This window comes from Pogona vitticeps, chromosome 7, assembly GCF_051106095.1.
Source record: "Pogona vitticeps strain Pit_001003342236 chromosome 7, PviZW2.1, whole genome shotgun sequence".
NCBI classification, from domain to species: Eukaryota; Metazoa; Chordata; class Lepidosauria; order Squamata; family Agamidae; genus Pogona; species Pogona vitticeps.
The window spans coordinates 7,159,539-7,176,259 of NC_135789.1; the positions used below are offsets into that span (position 1 = coordinate 7,159,539).

Here is a 16,721-nt window from a genome sequence, read left to right on the forward strand (position 1 = left end):
TATGGGTTTTGTGCCCTCATTTTTATCAGTTTCTACTGTGGGCCATCTTGAAAGTCTTTTGAAGCCAGATATATTTGAATATAGGCTTGAAATAAATAGAGGTGGCTACTATGTTTATTTATTCACTGGTTAACCATTTCTGGAAGCATATCTCAACTTACAAGACCTTCTTTTACACTAAAGACAAGATGATTTACAAATTTACAAATCTTTACAAATTTGCACAATTTACAAATCTGTGCAAATATGCACAATTTACAAATCTTTGCAAATTTGCACAATTTACAAATCTCTGCAAATTTGCACAATTTACAAATCTTTGCAAATTTGTACAATGTACAAATCTTTACAAATTTGTAAATTATAAAACTTTACACATTTCTTACATGTAATTTACTACATTGAAATATGGGTTTTGTGCCCTAATTTTTATCAGTTTCTACTGTGGGCCATCTTGAAAGTCTTTTGAAGCCAGATATATTTGAATATAGGCCTGAAACAAATACAGGTGACTACTATGTTTATTTATTCACTGGTTAACCATTTCTGGAAGCATATCTCAACTTACAAGACCTTCTTTTACACTAAAGACAAGATGATTTACAAATTTACAATTATTTGCAAATTTGCACAATTTACAAATCTTTACAAATTTGTACAATTTACAAATCTTTGCAAATTTGCACAATTTACAAATCTTTGTAAATTTGCACAATTTACAAATCTTTGCAAATTTGCACAATTTACAAATCTTTGCAAATTTGTACAATTTACAAATCTTTACAAATTTATAAAATTTACAAATCTTTACAGATTTCTTACATGTAAGGTTTTGTGCCCTCATTTTTATCAGTTTCTACTGTGGGCCATCTTGAAAGTCTTTTGAAGGCAGATATATTTGAATATAGGCCTGAAACAAATAAAGGTGGCTACTATGTTTATTTATTCACTGGTTAACCATTTCTGGAAGCATATCTCAACTTACAAGACCTTCTTTTACACTAAAGACAAGATGATTTACAAATTTACAAATCTTTACAAATTTGCACAATTTACAAATCTGTGCAAATATGCACAATTTACAAATCTTTGCAAATTTGCACAATTTACAAATCTCTGCAAATTTGCACAATTTACAAATCTTTGCAAATTTGTACAATGTACAAATCTTTACAAATTTGTAAATTATAAAACTTTACACATTTCTTACATGTAATTTACTACATTGAAATATGGGTTTTGTGCCCTAATTTTTATCAGTTTCTACTGTGGGCCATCTTGAAAGTCTTTTGAAGCCAGATATATTTGAATATAGGCCTGAAACAAATACAGGTGACTACTATGTTTATTTATTCACTGGTTAACCATTTCTGGAAGCATATCTCAACTTACAAGACCTTCTTTTACACTAAAGACAAGATGATTTACAAATTTACAATTATTTGCAAATTTGCACAATTTACAAATCTTTACAAATTTGTACAATTTACAAATCTTTGCAAATTTGCACAATTTACAAATCTTTGTAAATTTGCACAATTTACAAATCTTTGCAAATTTGCACAATTTACAAATCTTTGCAAATTTGTACAATTTACAAATCTTTACAAATTTATAAAATTTACAAATCTTTACAGATTTCTTACATGTAAGGTTTTGTGCCCTCATTTTTATCAGTTTCTACTGTGGGCCATCTTGAAAGTCTTTTGAAGGCAGATATATTTGAATATAGGCCTGAAACATATAAAGGTGGCTACTATGTTTATTTATTCATTGGTTAACCATTTCTGGAAGCATATCTCAACTTACAAGACCTTCTTTTACACTAAAGACAAGATGATTTACAAATTTACAAATCTTTACAAATTTGTACAATTTACAAATCTTTACAAATTTGCACAATTTACAAATCTTTGCAAATTTGCACAATTTACAAATCTTTGCAAATTTGCACAATTTACAAATCTTTGCAAATTTGTACAATTTACAAATCTTTACAAATTTCTAAAATTTACAAATCTTTACACATTCTTACATGTAATTTACTACATTGAAATATGGGTTTTGTGCCCTCATTTTTATCAGTTTCTACTGTGGGCCATCTTCAAAGTCTTTTGAAGCCAGATATATTTGAATATAGGCCTGAAATGAATAGAGGTGGCTACTATGTTTATTTATTCACTGGTTAACCATTTCTGGAAGCATATCTCAACTTACTAGATATTATTTCACACCAAAGACGATTTACAAATTTACAAATCTTTACAAATTTGTACAATTTACAAATCTTTGCAAATTTGCACAATTTACAAATCTTTGCAAATTTGTACAATTTACAAATCTTTGCAAATTTGTACAATTTACAAATCTTTACAAATTTCTAAAATTTACAAATCTTTACACATTCTTACATGTAATTTACTACATTGAAATATGGGTTTTGTGCCCTCATTTTTATCAGTTTCTACTGTGGGCCATCTTCAAAGTCTTTTGAAGCCAGATATATTTGAATATAGGCCTGAAATGAATAGAGGTGGCTACTATGTTTATTTATTCACTGGTTAACCATTTCTGGAAGCATATCTCAACTTACAAGACCTTCTTTTACACCAAAGACAAGATGATTTACAAATTTACAAATCTTTACAAATTTGTACAATTTACAAATCTTTACAAATTTGCACAATTTACAAATCTTTACAAATTTGCACAATTTACAAATCTTTGCAAATTTGCACAATTTACAAATCTCTGCAAATTTGTACAATTTACAAATCTTTGCAAATTTGTACAATTTACAAATCTTTACAAATTTCTAAAATTTACAAATCTTTACACATTCTTACATGTAATTTACTACATTGAAATATGGGTTTTGTGTCCTCATCTTTATCAGTTTCTACTGTGGGCCATCTTCAAAGTCTTTTGAATCCAGATATATTTGAATATAGGCCTGAAACAAATACAGGTGACTACTATGTTTATTTATTCACTGGTTAACCATTTCTGGAAGCATATCTCAACTTACAAGACCTTCTTTTACACCAAAGACAAGATGATTTACAAATTTACAAATCTTTACAAATTTGTACAATTTACAAATCTTTACAAATTTGCACAATTTACAAATCTTTGCAAATTTGCACAATTTACAAATTTTTACAAATTTGTACAATTTACAAATGTTTACAGATTTGTACTATGTAGAAATCTTTACAAATTTGTACAATGTACAAATCTTTACAAATTTGTACAATTTTATAAATCTTTTCACATTTCTTACATGTAATTTACTACATTGAAATATGGGTTTTGTGCCCTCATTTTTATCAGTTTCTACTGTGGGCCATCTTGAAAGTCTTTTGAAGCCATATATATTTGAATATAGTCCTGACACAAATAGAGGTGGCTACTATGTTTATTCACTGGTTAACCATTTCTGGAACCATATCTCAACTTACAAGACATTATTTCACACAAAAGACAAGATGATTTAGAAATTTACAAGTCTTTACAAATTTGTAAAATTTACAAATCTTTACAAATTTGCACAATTTACAAATCATTACAAATTTGCACAATTTACAAATCTTTGCAAATTTGCACAGTTTACAAATCTGCAAATTTGCACAATTTACAAATCTTTACAAATCTGTACAATTTACAAATCTTTACAAATTTCCACAATTTAGAAATCTTTGCAAATTTGCACAATTTACAAATCTTTACAAATTTCCACAATTTAGAAATCTTTTCAAATTTGCACAATTTCCAAACCTTTGCAAATTTGTACAATTTACAAATCTTTACAAATCTGTACAATTTACAAATCTTTACAAATTTCCACAATTTAGAAATCTTTGCAAATTTGCACAATTTCCAAATCTTTGCAAATTTGTACAATTTACAAATCTTTACAAATTTGTAGAATTTACAAAGGTTTACAGATTTCCTACATGTAATTCACTACATTGAAATTCGGGTTTTGTGCCCTCATTTTTATCAGTTTCTACTTTGGCCATCTTGAAAGTCTTTTGAAGCCAGATGTATTTGAATATAGGCCTGACACAAATAGAGGTGGCTACTATCTTTGTTTATACACTGGTTAACCATTTCTGGAACCATATCTCAACTTACAAGACATTCTTTCACACCAAAGAAAAGATGATTTACAAATTTACACATCTTTACAAATTTGTAAAATTTACAAATATTTACAAATTTGTAAAATTTACAAAGGTTTACACATTTCTTACATGTAATTCACTACATTGAAATTCAGGTTTTGTGCCCTCATTTTTATCAGTTTCTACTGTGGGCCATCTTGAAAGTCTTTTGAAGCCAGATATATTTGAATATAGGCTTGACACTAATAGAGGTAGCTACTATGTTTATTTATTCACTGGTTAACCATTTCTGGAAGCATATCTCAACTTACAAGACCTTCTTTTACACCAAAGACAAGATGATTTACAAATTTATAAATCTTTACAAATTTGTAAAATTTACAAAGTCTTACAAATTTGTACAGTTTACAAATCTTTACAAATTTTTACAATTTATAAATCTTTACAAATTTGTACAATTTACAAATCTTTACAAATCTGTACAATTTACAAATCTTTACAAATTTGTACAATTTACAAATCTTTACACATTTCTTACATGTAATTCACTACATTGAAATTCGGGTTTTGTGCCCTCATTTTTATCAGTTTCTACGGTGGGCCATCTTGAAAGTCTTTTGAAGCCAGATATATTTGAATATAGGCCTGACACAACCATTTCTGGAATCATATCTCAACTTACAAGACATTCTTTCACATCAAAGACAAGATTATTTACAAATTTACAAATCTTTACAAATTTGTAAAATTTACAAATCTTTACAAATTTGTACAATTTACAAATCTTTACAAATTTGTACAATTTACAAATCTTTACAAATTTGTAAAATTTACAAATCTTTACAATTTTGTAAAATTTACAAAGGTTTACAAATTTCTTACATGTAATTCACTGCATTAAAATTTGGGTTTTGTGCCCTAATTTTATCAGTTTCTATCCAGCAGTGACCAATCATTCCTTTCTGCCTCTGAATTCAAAGAGAATTCTGCCTCCCTGCTCTTTCCCTCTGTTTTCAACTGTCACGGTCAGTCGTTGCATTTCTTGCTGATCTCTTCCCAACCGTAATTGGTGAACCATTCTAAGGCATAACAGAAAGGTAATTTGACCAGAAATTCCAAACTCTGCAACTGTTCCATAGCCAAGCTCACTGGAGATCATGGACCTCTGTTTAAAGTCACAGCAGGAAAAAAAATTTTCAGCCTTACCATCTTCACACTGCTCTCCGCTTACACCAGGTGGACAACGGCAGGCTCCTGTCACCGGGTCGCATGTCCCTCCATTTTGGCAAAGACACGCAGAACTGCAGTTCTTACCAAACGTCCCTTCTGGACAAGCTGTAAGAGGGGAAGCAAGAGAGGGGAGGAAGCAAAGCACGGGTGTGTGAACAAGAATGACACAAGCCTCTGGAGACCCTTGTTTCCCCTTTCCATCCAGACAACCGGCAGTGGAGACAGAAACCCAGCGGTTCCCGTCCCTGCCTTCCAGGGTTCAATTAATCTCCCAAAGCAAACAGCCTTTCCAATTTGCTGGTGAAAGGTCTGCCAATTCTGCCTTGAGTGTGGAGGCTCTGATCTGTTGCCAAGAGATGCACAAGCAAAAGGCTCGACTTTAAGATTAGAGTCTCTAGAGGATGGATAGCGAATACGATGGTGGCATTCAGGCAATTTTATTGTAGGCTTTGCCTGACCAGCTTGGGGCCAACGTCAACAGAGCAAAAGGCAGGCCATGGGGTCTAACTGGGAAATGCAGATGCTCTTCTAAACCAGCTGGATTGGTCTTTTCCCATTACTCTGCTGACTGACTGATTATGTGACAGACAGACTGATTGACTGATTATGTGACAGACAGACAGACTGACTGACTGATTATGTGACAGACAGACAGACTGATTGATTATGTGACAGGCAGACTGACTGACTGATTATGTGACATGCCTTATGTGATTTGACTTCTGTGCTACCCCTTTAATGCGATGCACTACTCTGGACAGTTTACAACAGTAGTAAATGACACATATTATGCATACTAAAAAGTTAAAATGTTAAGCCAAAAAACCCCCCACAAAAAAACCCAACTTGAAACCACCAACTAATTCTCAATAAAACAATAGGGCTAGAGATGCGACTCCTGTAGGGTTGGTATGAAAGGCCTCTCTAAAGGGCAATGTTTTAAGTTGGCTTCTGAATACTAACAGGAAGAAGACAAGGTGTCGCTCTGCCGTAGAGCAGATTTCACCATGTTGGAGCCACAACAAAGAAGGCCCAACCTCTAGTAGGTGACCTGCAGGACTCTGGCTACCCAGAGCAGCACAGCCTGGGGGGATCTGGTGGGTTGGGATCCATCAGATCATCTACCCACCGATTTAATGGCATTGTGGAAAGAGCCACTCTGACCAGTCAAAAAAACATGGGGACCACCGTTTGGTGGGTCATCCATTGCTCCAACCCAACTTACTTTGGTTGCAAAGGATCCCGCTCCAGCCATCCGGGCAAGCGCAGCCCGTCTGGTCCTCATTACAGACCCCTCCGTTTTGGCAGTCGTCACAAGTCAAGCTGCAGTCATGGCCGAAGGCGTCATCCAGGCAGACTGCAACAAGGAAAGAGGTCAGAAGGAGTGGTTCAGAGAACTGCCATTAAGAGAAAAGTTGGCCAACATCTTGGGGGAGACTCCCAAAAATGTCAGGGAGTGGCTATGCCAGTCTTTCGACTTAGCAAGACTCTTCTGCAGGATGGCAATAAAGCAAGCAAATCAATCCAATCAGGAAGAAGAAAGAGGAAGGTTAATATTTGTGGAGGGGAGACAAATGTATCGAAGATCTACGTTTTGCTACACTGCACTTTATTGCTTCCAGCAGCAAACATGGGAGGTGAAAGCCATGAAGAATGAAGTCAAACCGAGGAAACGGAGAAACAAACAAGAGCAAGAGGAAAATATCAGAAAATACGGGGAACTCAAGGATTTGCATAAGAACCCATCTAAAAAACAAACAAACAAAAACCCTGGGGTGGGACAATCAAACCAGACTCATTTGGCTTGAGCACTACCCATAGGAATGGAATATAAGCCGAGCATACTCAAAAGGAAGGGAGTATAGATTGAGCATGCTCAGAAGGAACAGAAAGCAGGCTTGAGCATGCTCAGTAGGAATGGAAAATGATGGCTGGAAAGTCTTTTTAAAAGAGTGAGATGGGGGAAAGTGAACACTTTTGAGGGCAAATAGGTAGAACGTTTAACAGGACCACTTGTGTAAGGAGAAATGATGTGCTTCGACATTTCCTGGCAAAATTTCATTGGAGCTTACTGAATTTTTCAGACAAAGTGTGCTCCCCTCTTGCTTCTGCCTCCTCTTCCTCATCATACTCTTCCTCAAATAACTGGGTGAATTCCTCCCGGAGGACAGCCACGTGAGGGAGCGGACGGATGACAGGGCGTCTTCCATCGAGGGCTTCCACGGGGTCCTCAAGTACTGTGGAAAGACCGCAGATTCCCAATGACATTCAAGAAATGAGTAGGAAGAGGCCCAGCACCATTAATGACCCAGTGAATGCATTGCCCTTTTAAGAAGGACTCAAGCAGGAGTTGCCCTATTTACGTCCTTCACTCACTCCCTTCCTAGTGACTGCGTTGAGAAAATGACCAGATCTTTTGCTGCTGACTGGGAAAAAGTCGGGAAAAGAGAAATAAGCATAAAAACAGTGCTGCTTTGAAGCAGACAGGCAGGGGAATAGACATCCCTAACATTTACCACTTGAATCTTTCTTAACTTTCATGAGGCAAGACAGACTGTTTATACCTTTCCCTCTGTAGTCCCCCTTAGAACAAAGAAGGGAAATGTCAACATAATGATGCTGGTCTCTGACCATAATAAAGTAATTACATTACATTGAACATGAAAAAATATTCTGTTCTGACTGTTTTGTGAGTTTTAGCATCTCTGCTTGCTTGATTTTTGCTTCCACGTTGATCTGCTAGAGCAGACACATTCTTTTCTAACCCACTTGGATGATGGAACGAGGCCTGAATCTAAATAACTGACAGGCATAAAATTTCTTAAGAGCTAGGAATCTCGGGGAAGGCAGAGAAACCAGCACTTACAAACACAGCTCTTTCGGTCTTCGTCTAGTTTGTAGCCAATCTGGCAACTGCAGTGAAAGGAGCCCACCACGTTCTGGCAGAACTGCTCGCACCCTCCGTTGTCTGAAGAGCACTCGTCCACATCTTTTAAAGTAAAAAAAGGGTGAAAACAGAGAGTATTTCAATCTACAAAGCTTGAAGAGTTTCTTCCCAAATCCAACGGGCTTCATCTTGCAACACACAGCTGGATAGCCCAGTGGTTTAGGTATCTCGGGCGCAGAGCCCAAGGTTGGAAGTAGAGATGGGCACGAACCGAACTACGAACTGGGCTGGTGATGGGCACGAACTGAACCACGAACTCGGCTGGTTTGTGGTTTGGTTCATGGTTTTCGGTTCAGGGATTCTTGGGGGGGGGCGGTCATGATACTTTGTGGTTTGTGGGTAGCCACGAACCACAACGAACCACCAGTTTTTTGGTTCGCGCCCATCTCAAGTTGGGAGTTCGATTCCCCACTGCACCTCCCAGGAAAAGAGCCAGCCTGGGTGACCTTGGGCAAGCTGTGCAGTCCCAGGGATCCCTCCCAGAAGAAGGGAAGGGGATACCCCTTCTGAGAATTTTCTGCCTAGCAAACCTCGAAAAGGGTTGCCCATAAACTGGATTGCCAAAGTCCAACTGTTGAGCCCAGCTAAAGAAGACCCCGTAGGTCAACTGCTGAATGGTCTCATATGAGCGGGACTTCTGTAAGTCCCACTGAATCAGTGGGTTCCCTCTAGTTTAATTAATTTCCTAGAAGGGGACTTAATATGAGACCCAATTCAGATGCAAAAGAAGGGCATGCAATACTCTAATTGAACCACTAAAATATTACAAGCAGGGGAATTTCTGAATCCTACAGGTCTCTTCTTCTGCAATGGCTAGCTTGAAGGAGGGTCCTATTAGACCCCCAAGCTCTCCTGGTTTTAACGGGGAATAAAACACCATCAGTGTTTCTGGATTCTCTGCGAAGACCATACAGTGTCCTTTCTTTCCTGAATGAGTTTGAATCCCATTGATCCAACTTCTTCTGGGTTGGGAACACAGACCAGAATTTCTACTTGCCCTCACAGCTGCAGCCATCTGTGTTGAGCCGGTAGCCGGCGTAGCAAATGCACTCGTAGCCTCCCGGGTAGTTATAACATTCCTGTTGGCAGCAGTGAGAACCGGCTGCACACTCATCGGCATCTGGAGAAAGAAATGTATGGGTTGGGAGAAGAGGAAATGGGTTGGCCAAGCTCATGACTCAGCAACCAAGTAATCAGAAGAATGCGACTCAGAAGGAGAGCTAAGAAGGAAACAGAGAAGATCATCCAGTATAAATAAGGAGATCAAACCCAAGATTGTCCATACTATAAGATTCCTAATTACTACATATGGGTCTGAATGCCGAGCAGTGAAAAAGGATGACAAGGGTGGTGGTGGGAACCAACACAATTTGATTCGGAAGCACTTTGGGGTGGATGATGTTTTGATCGGTGGCGACCCAGGTCTTGGCCAATATGAACTATGCTCTAGATTCCAAAACTCGGATGGCCAGCCTTTCCATTGGCTTGAACACCAAAATGGCTAGAACTTTTTCCTTCTCTCTTTTTGAACCGACGGGCCCGACATTTGGAAATGGGATAGGATGTAAAATCGGGAGTAAAGACGTAAGCCTTCAGAAGCTGGATGCCGCTGTTGGTGCAGTGGAGGAGTTTACAATTTGCTCCCAGAAAGCACTGACACGGGAGCAAAGTTCTGGCTTCGCACTACATCTTACAGATGCCACCAAGCTAAGCCCAGATGTCCTTCCTTTAGACCAGTGGTTCTTAACCTTTGTTACTCAGGTGTTTTTGGACTGCAACTCCCAGAAGCCTTCACCACCAGCTGTGCTGGCCTGGATTTCTGGGAGTTGTAGTCCAAGAACCTCTGGGGATCCAAGGCTGAGAACCACTGCTTTAGATCATTCACTTGCATAATCCCTGTCTGATGTCTTCCTCTCCCCCCTTCAACACCCACCCACTCAAGCCGATTGGGTCTTTGAATCCATTGGAAGAGTTTTCTAAGAGGCCAGTGCCCAATCTTATGTATTAAGGAATGAGAAATGAAGGGGAACCATCCAGAGCAATGGCTCTCGGGAACAAGAAAGGGGAGGAAAAAAAGCAATCATGGGTGATAAACTCAAAGAGAGCAAGGATACCAACACGATTGCATTTAATAATCTCCTAAAGATCACCCAACTGCTCCCGGCAGGAACCCCGAGGCAGATCTAGACTCGGGCATGTTATCATGCACATAAACACAGACGTTTCATGAAGTTGGTTCTCCATCCAGGAACGCCTGGTTGGTGAGATGTGCAGAGATTTTCTGATTAAGTTAATTGCCAGAACGGGATGCAATATGGAGCGACATAAAATGAAACCCAGAGATATGCTGTCGGAGCATTTATGGGCACAGGCCCGCTAGATTTCATTTTATACAAGCCCATCTGTATAGAGCAGACAGCTTATAACCAGATGGGGCTCGGAGTTTCAGAGATTGTTTTCAGATGGCTCCCGTGCTTTTGCCAATCATTCCTATAGCGTCATGGATCACGTGGAAGGTGGCGCAAAGATCAAAGGGTGAGATCCGGGAGGGCGTGTAATTAGTGGTGGGCAGCTTTGTGGTTTTTGGACTACAATGCCCAGAATTCCCCACATAGTGTGGCCAGTGGCTTCAGAAGACAACAGGCTCAGATTCTATTCCACAGTGATTCTAGCAAAGCAAAAATGCAGAACTCCAGAAACAGCACCATTAGAAATTGACCTCGATGGGTTGGGTTCAGGCTTTCGCCTAAATTCAACGGGTAGACTCAACTAGAGTCTTGAGAAAAGACTAAAGGGAGATGAGATAGAATTTTTCAAATATTTGAAAGGGAGTCCTATAGAGGAGGAGCAGGATCTGTTCCCGATCCTCCCAGAGCGCAGGGCACGTCATCATAGAATCAAGCTAAAGGAAGCCAAATTCAGGCTGAATATCAAGAAAAACTTTGTGACTGTTAGAGCAGTACGACAACGGAACCCAGGACCTCAAGAGGTGGCGAGTGCTCCAACCCTGGAAGTCTTCAAGAGAAAACTGGACCACCCTCTGTCCGATCTGCTTTGATTTGGATTCCTACACGGAGCAGGGAGTTGGACATTTTATGGCCTTATGGACCCCTCCCAACTCCATTATTCTATGATTTTATCTAGAGTAGACATACCAAATCACTTGCTAAATGTGGAGAAACATTCATGGAAACCCCATGAAGTCAAACAGGTCTTCTCTCGTTGTGTCTCACAAGAGGATCCAGACCTCAGAGACTTGGTATCCCATTGGTTTCAGTGGGTTTGCTCCAAGTATAACTAAACCAGGCTGAGCCAAAGGTGGACCTTCCCCTCCCTTCACTGCAAATGTTTTCCGTTCACTTCTTCAATTACCAACACAGGTTTTCTTGTCTCTGTCCAGCTGGTATCCCACGTTGCAGCTGCACACGGGGCCGGAGCTGGTGTGATGGCAAAGATGGGAACAGCCTCCGTTGTTGGTCTCACAACTGTTGACAATTTCCATGTCAATCCCTGAAATGGCAAGAGGGAAAAAACGTGTCCGGGGTCCAGCATCAACCCAAGAGTACACTGCACATTTCAAAAGCATGGGATTGCCCATATCCGACCATTTCCATCTATGGAAAGAGTTTGAAGTTCTACTTAGAATCCTTGCCAGATCTTTATGACTGTCGTCAACACGAGCAGAGAAGCAGGTCAAGGGAAGTACTTACGATAACACTGTTTGCTATCCACTCCCAGCTCGTACCCCGGGTTGCAAGTGCACTTGAAAGAGCCCCGGGTGTTGAGGCAGCCATGCGCGCACATGGCCTTCCCAGTGATGCATTCGTTGACATCTAGATCAAGGGAAAGGAAGGGGAGGTGAATGAAGACTCATGCTATTATATGCATACATGTGATAACATTTCTACCCCCTCGATTGGCCATACAGTTCATCCCCCTTTTTTTTGTTCCACGCAACGAAGTGACCCTAGAAGTGACGCACAACCAATATACTTCTGACTAGTTGTCAGAAGGGCAGATTTTCAGTAGCCCTAATTCAGTTGTTACGACTATGAATTTGGATACCTGTATAATGTGAAGAGTGCTGGCTTGTGGCTCTGGGATTTTGAGGGGCAAGGAGGGTTTACTCTGAACTTTATGGATGCCACCTGCCCAACCCACCCGATTTTCCCTGGCTAAGGTCCTCTGGGTAGCTGCCCAGAGAGAGACCTGGAAGTCCTTCACAAAAAGCTGGGCCTTCTTCGTGGTGGCTCCACATGTTGTGGAACTTGCATGTATTGGGTCTTCCTCTTTTCCCACTGCCTCCCACCTTTCCCAACCCGATGGTCTTTTCCAGAGGCTTCCGCCTCCTCGTGATGGCGCCAAGGCAGGAAAACCTCAGCTTCAACGCGTTTGCCTCCAGAGAGAGTTCAGACTTGATTTGACCTACAGTTCTGTCGTCCAGGGCAAATGCACTCAGCTATGCCTCCTTCCCTCACTCACGACCCTTCGCCATCTTTGTTTATTATTTACTTGTTCGTTTTATGCCACATTTCTCCCTAATAAGGGAACTTGGTTTCTGGAGCTCACCCTGTGCTATTCTCTGTGCCTAGCCACTCCATGCCCCACCATCTTGTATCCATCACATACGTCCGCCTCACTCATAAGACCCTCCCTTATTGGCATCGTACGGACGGAGGTGTCAACTGAGGTGCCACAGAACTTTGCTTTAGAAACACTGGGACGTTCTCCCTCCCCTGCAGGAAGCTGTTGAGATGTTTTCACCAGTGTTCCCTTCAAAAGCAGCCAAAGTCTCCTTTATCATCCTACTAGTCCAGACAGAACGTCTAATTATAGGCCGCAGAGATTAGCAGAACATTGACTGGGGGGTGGGGGGAATGGACACCAAGCTGTTGAGATACGGTCCATACCTTCACAAGCCTTCTTATCAGCGGCCAGTCTGTATCCGGGGTGGCACTCACACTGCGGCATGCCACGGCGGTTCTGGCACTTGTGCATGCAGCCTCCATTTCTCTCCGTGCACGGGTTTCTCACTGGGAAGACGTGGAGAATGGTCAGAGGCTGGCTTTTTAAAAATAATCTTTATAATTTTAGAACTGCAGACGTGGAAGGAACTCTACAGATTATTGAGTCCAGTCCCTGTCAAAAAGGCCCGGGGGGGATCAAACTCTCAACCTCTGGATCTGCAGCCAAAGATCTAGATGAAGTTATTTATTCCTGCAGCTGCCATATTAATAAGTAGTTATTATATTTCTTGTGACTTTTCTGTTACTCCTTTCCCGTGCATTGTTAAAAACAGTAACAGCAGCAGCAACCATAACAAAAAAGTCAAAAATTCATTTGTCGCCCTCCTAGACCAAATGGAAAAATGAATTACCGCATTTTTCGCACCATAAGACGCACTTTTTCCCCACAAAACAGGGCGGTGGAAAGTCTGTGCATCTTATGGAGCGAAGAAAACAGATTATTTTTTCCTGTTTTCTTCTCCTAAAAATTTGGTGCGTCTTATGGAAAGGTGCGTCTTATGGAGCGAAAAATACGGTACATCTGAAAAGTGTCTGGTAGTTAGAGCAAACCCTGTTGGCTAGATCCCCAGATGTTCTTGGACTACAACTCCTAGAAATCTTGGTCAGCAGAGCTGGTGGTCAAGGCTTCTGGTCGTTGTACACCAAGAAGATCTGGGGACTCAAGGTTGGGAGCCACTGGACCGGATGGTCCAAAAGATGTGGTGTGCAATATTGAATGGTAGCCCAGATCCTTTGCGTGTTGAAGGCCCATCCAGTTAAAAGATCAAGTATCAAGTTATGGCCAAGGATGTTTTCTGTCTGAGACGCTGGACAGCGGCTGCCGGCTAGAGATGGCAGTACTGCGCTAGATGGACCAAGGGGTGTGCTATGTGCTATTTCATTTTTTTTCAGACTCCCAACTTTTATTTTAAATAAAGCTCCCAGAATTCTAGGAGGACTCTGGACACCCACCTACAGAGACCTACATTTCAATCACCCAGTAAATGGCTTACCTCTGAGGTTATACGGCCTTATCTGACCTTGTTTTCTTTTGCTAATGTTTTTTTAAAAGCTGCTGTTTCGTGGCCTTCCTGGGAGAGGCACTACACGTTAGGCTGTATAGAGGGCACCCCCCAGAAAACTACAGCTTCTGGGTAGCACTGCAGCAGCTTCCTTTTAAAAACAACAACACACAACTAACTACAGGAACCACATGCAGGCAGTCCCTGGTTAAAAGGATGAAGTAGAAGATGATGCTGAAGACTCTTCTCTTCCCCAAAATACTTGGGAGACCTGTTTCCAGTCCAGTTCACCAAGTACACAAACAAGGAATTATACAGAACAAATCTTATGCCTCTGACCCTTCACGGGCTGGAGAAACTCACAGACACAATGCTTCCCATCGTCCTTCAGCTGGTAATTGGGCCGGCATTGGCACTGATGTTGTGACAGGGTGAGCTGCACACAATCATGCTCACACCCGCCGTTGTTGATGGCGCAGGTGTTGATGGCTGGAAAGCGAAACCACAAACATCAGCATCAAGGGAAGGAAAAATGCAGAAGGATTCAAGCTGCGCTTTCCAGGTGCATTGTCCTGAAGGCACCTCTTGAATCAGGAAGTGCTTTCATAACAATAAACTGGGTTAAAGACACTGCAACAGTACAAAGCAAGATCAGATGGGAAGGAGCTGTTATTTGAATAGTCAACTAAAATAGCTTGCTATTGAGGGATGGGATAAATAGGTAGATAGCGTAGGTGTTTTCCTCTTTCGCCTCTTCTAGATCTACAAGCAGACTGGTACTCTTAGGCCTCCTTTCTTTCTTTTTCCTTTGTAAGATTACTTCTGCTCTATCGTTTTCAAAAATAAAAACTAAGATAAAAATTAAACTAGGGAGTAGATGAAAAAATGACTGCTAGTAGACTAGTAACACAATGGGTTTTTATATTTGTGCTTAAGGTTTTCTAGTGCTGGTTATCCTCAGTGGAATTTCTGAATGGGTAAAAGGTCAGTTTCCTTACAAAATATCACTTTCCAGAATGGTTCACTATTTCCAGGACCCACAAGTTCTGCATTAGGCGGTTGTGCTCGGCCAACATAAATACCAAATAATCCTAACAGCGGCCACGCTTCGGACTTGCACGGCCTTGGTTCGTTCCATTCTCAGGTCTGCCTTGTTTTTCCGCTTCCCCGTGGACTTTCTTCATCAGTGCCATGGGACCGTTTTGAACCCAAAGGCTCCTTCGTAAAGCCAAATGCATTGCTCTCAAGTCTCGAGAGGTCTGATCTTTAAAAGTCTTTGCTCTTGCAACCACATCAGGTTTAGGCATCTGGCTACGGAGCCAGAAGTTGAGATTCTGAGATTTTTTCTTAGACCCAGAGGTTGTTGGGAGAACATCTGGACCAGCCAGAGAGAAAGCCACAACCATGTACTAATTTCACCGTTAATTATTCTCCAATGGCAGCACGTGAACCCTATCATAATGACAACCATCTAAACTTGATTTTATATTCAGATGCGTCAAGCCAGTGACAAAGTAAACACCACACCGGCAGATCCCAATGGGACTCTGTCAGGTCAAAATGTTGCCCTACATTGCACCATAGCTAGAACAAGATCTGGGAAACTAAGGTCTCCTGTGAAAAAAAAAACAATAAAACCCAAACCCAGAATGTCTTGTGTTTCTGAAGCACTCGATAGCCATTAAAAGACTGGATGTAGTGAAACTGTAGCAAGAGGATGTAATGCTTCTATAAATAATATAACTCCGTTTTCTTATTTGCTTGACTTTTTTTTAAAAAGAATGGTAAAAGTGATATTTTCGTCTGTTCTTCTGGAAGAAAAACAGGAATTAAAAAATAATCTTAAAGCACAAATAGTCTCTCTGAGTTTGAAAACCTGCCCCAGGGTTTAAAGTCCGCACCTCCACACTTTAGCATCCCAAGAAACCCCGAGACCCAGAGAATGTGATTGGCCCAAGGCCACTCAATGAGTTTCAGGGCCAGTGGGGATTCAAACCCAGATCCCCCTGGATCCAAAACCCAGCACCCTAATGACTGCATCACATCGGCTCTCCACTTTTCGTTCCTCCTTTGCTCACCTAGTTCTCGTTGAACCTTCTGGAATCCCGTCTTAATGAAATCTCCAAGTAATAAAGAAGTCGAACTACATAAACTTTCCAACTGTATATATGTTGACTGTAAAACTTAAGTGGTCTGTTTGCACTTACCGTACTGAGTACATTCTAGTTTGGGACACATAATAAGAACCAGCAGTTCTTCCCTGGCACCAGCGCATGACCATGTGCACATGCTTAGCTATACAGGGTAGGTGGGCGGAGTAACAGGGTTGTCTATTCTGGATTTTGACGTCTACATGGCACTGCGTTGGGAGGAGAGATCAAACCAAAAA

General features: G+C 40.5%; 1 protein-coding gene across 3 annotated transcripts in view; it reads right to left on the reverse strand.

The window, feature by feature from the left end:
- MEGF6 (multiple EGF like domains 6) overlaps positions 1-16,721 on the reverse strand; it is a 139,534-nt gene that overhangs the window by 48,663 nt on the left and 74,150 nt on the right. For all 3 annotated transcript variants that reach the window (XM_078379111.1, XM_072977674.2, XM_072977675.2), the window contains 9 exons: positions 14,696-14,821; positions 13,215-13,337; positions 12,015-12,137; positions 11,677-11,814; positions 9,302-9,424; positions 8,224-8,346; positions 7,430-7,594; positions 6,583-6,714; positions 5,334-5,462 (listed from right to left, as the gene is read on the reverse strand). In XM_078379111.1, coding sequence (XP_078235237.1) covers positions 5,334-5,462; positions 6,583-6,714; positions 7,430-7,594; positions 8,224-8,346; positions 9,302-9,424; positions 11,677-11,814; positions 12,015-12,137; positions 13,215-13,337; positions 14,696-14,821 — 1,182 coding nt within the window. The remainder of the gene's footprint in view (positions 1-5,333; positions 5,463-6,582; positions 6,715-7,429; positions 7,595-8,223; positions 8,347-9,301; positions 9,425-11,676; positions 11,815-12,014; positions 12,138-13,214; positions 13,338-14,695; positions 14,822-16,721) is intronic.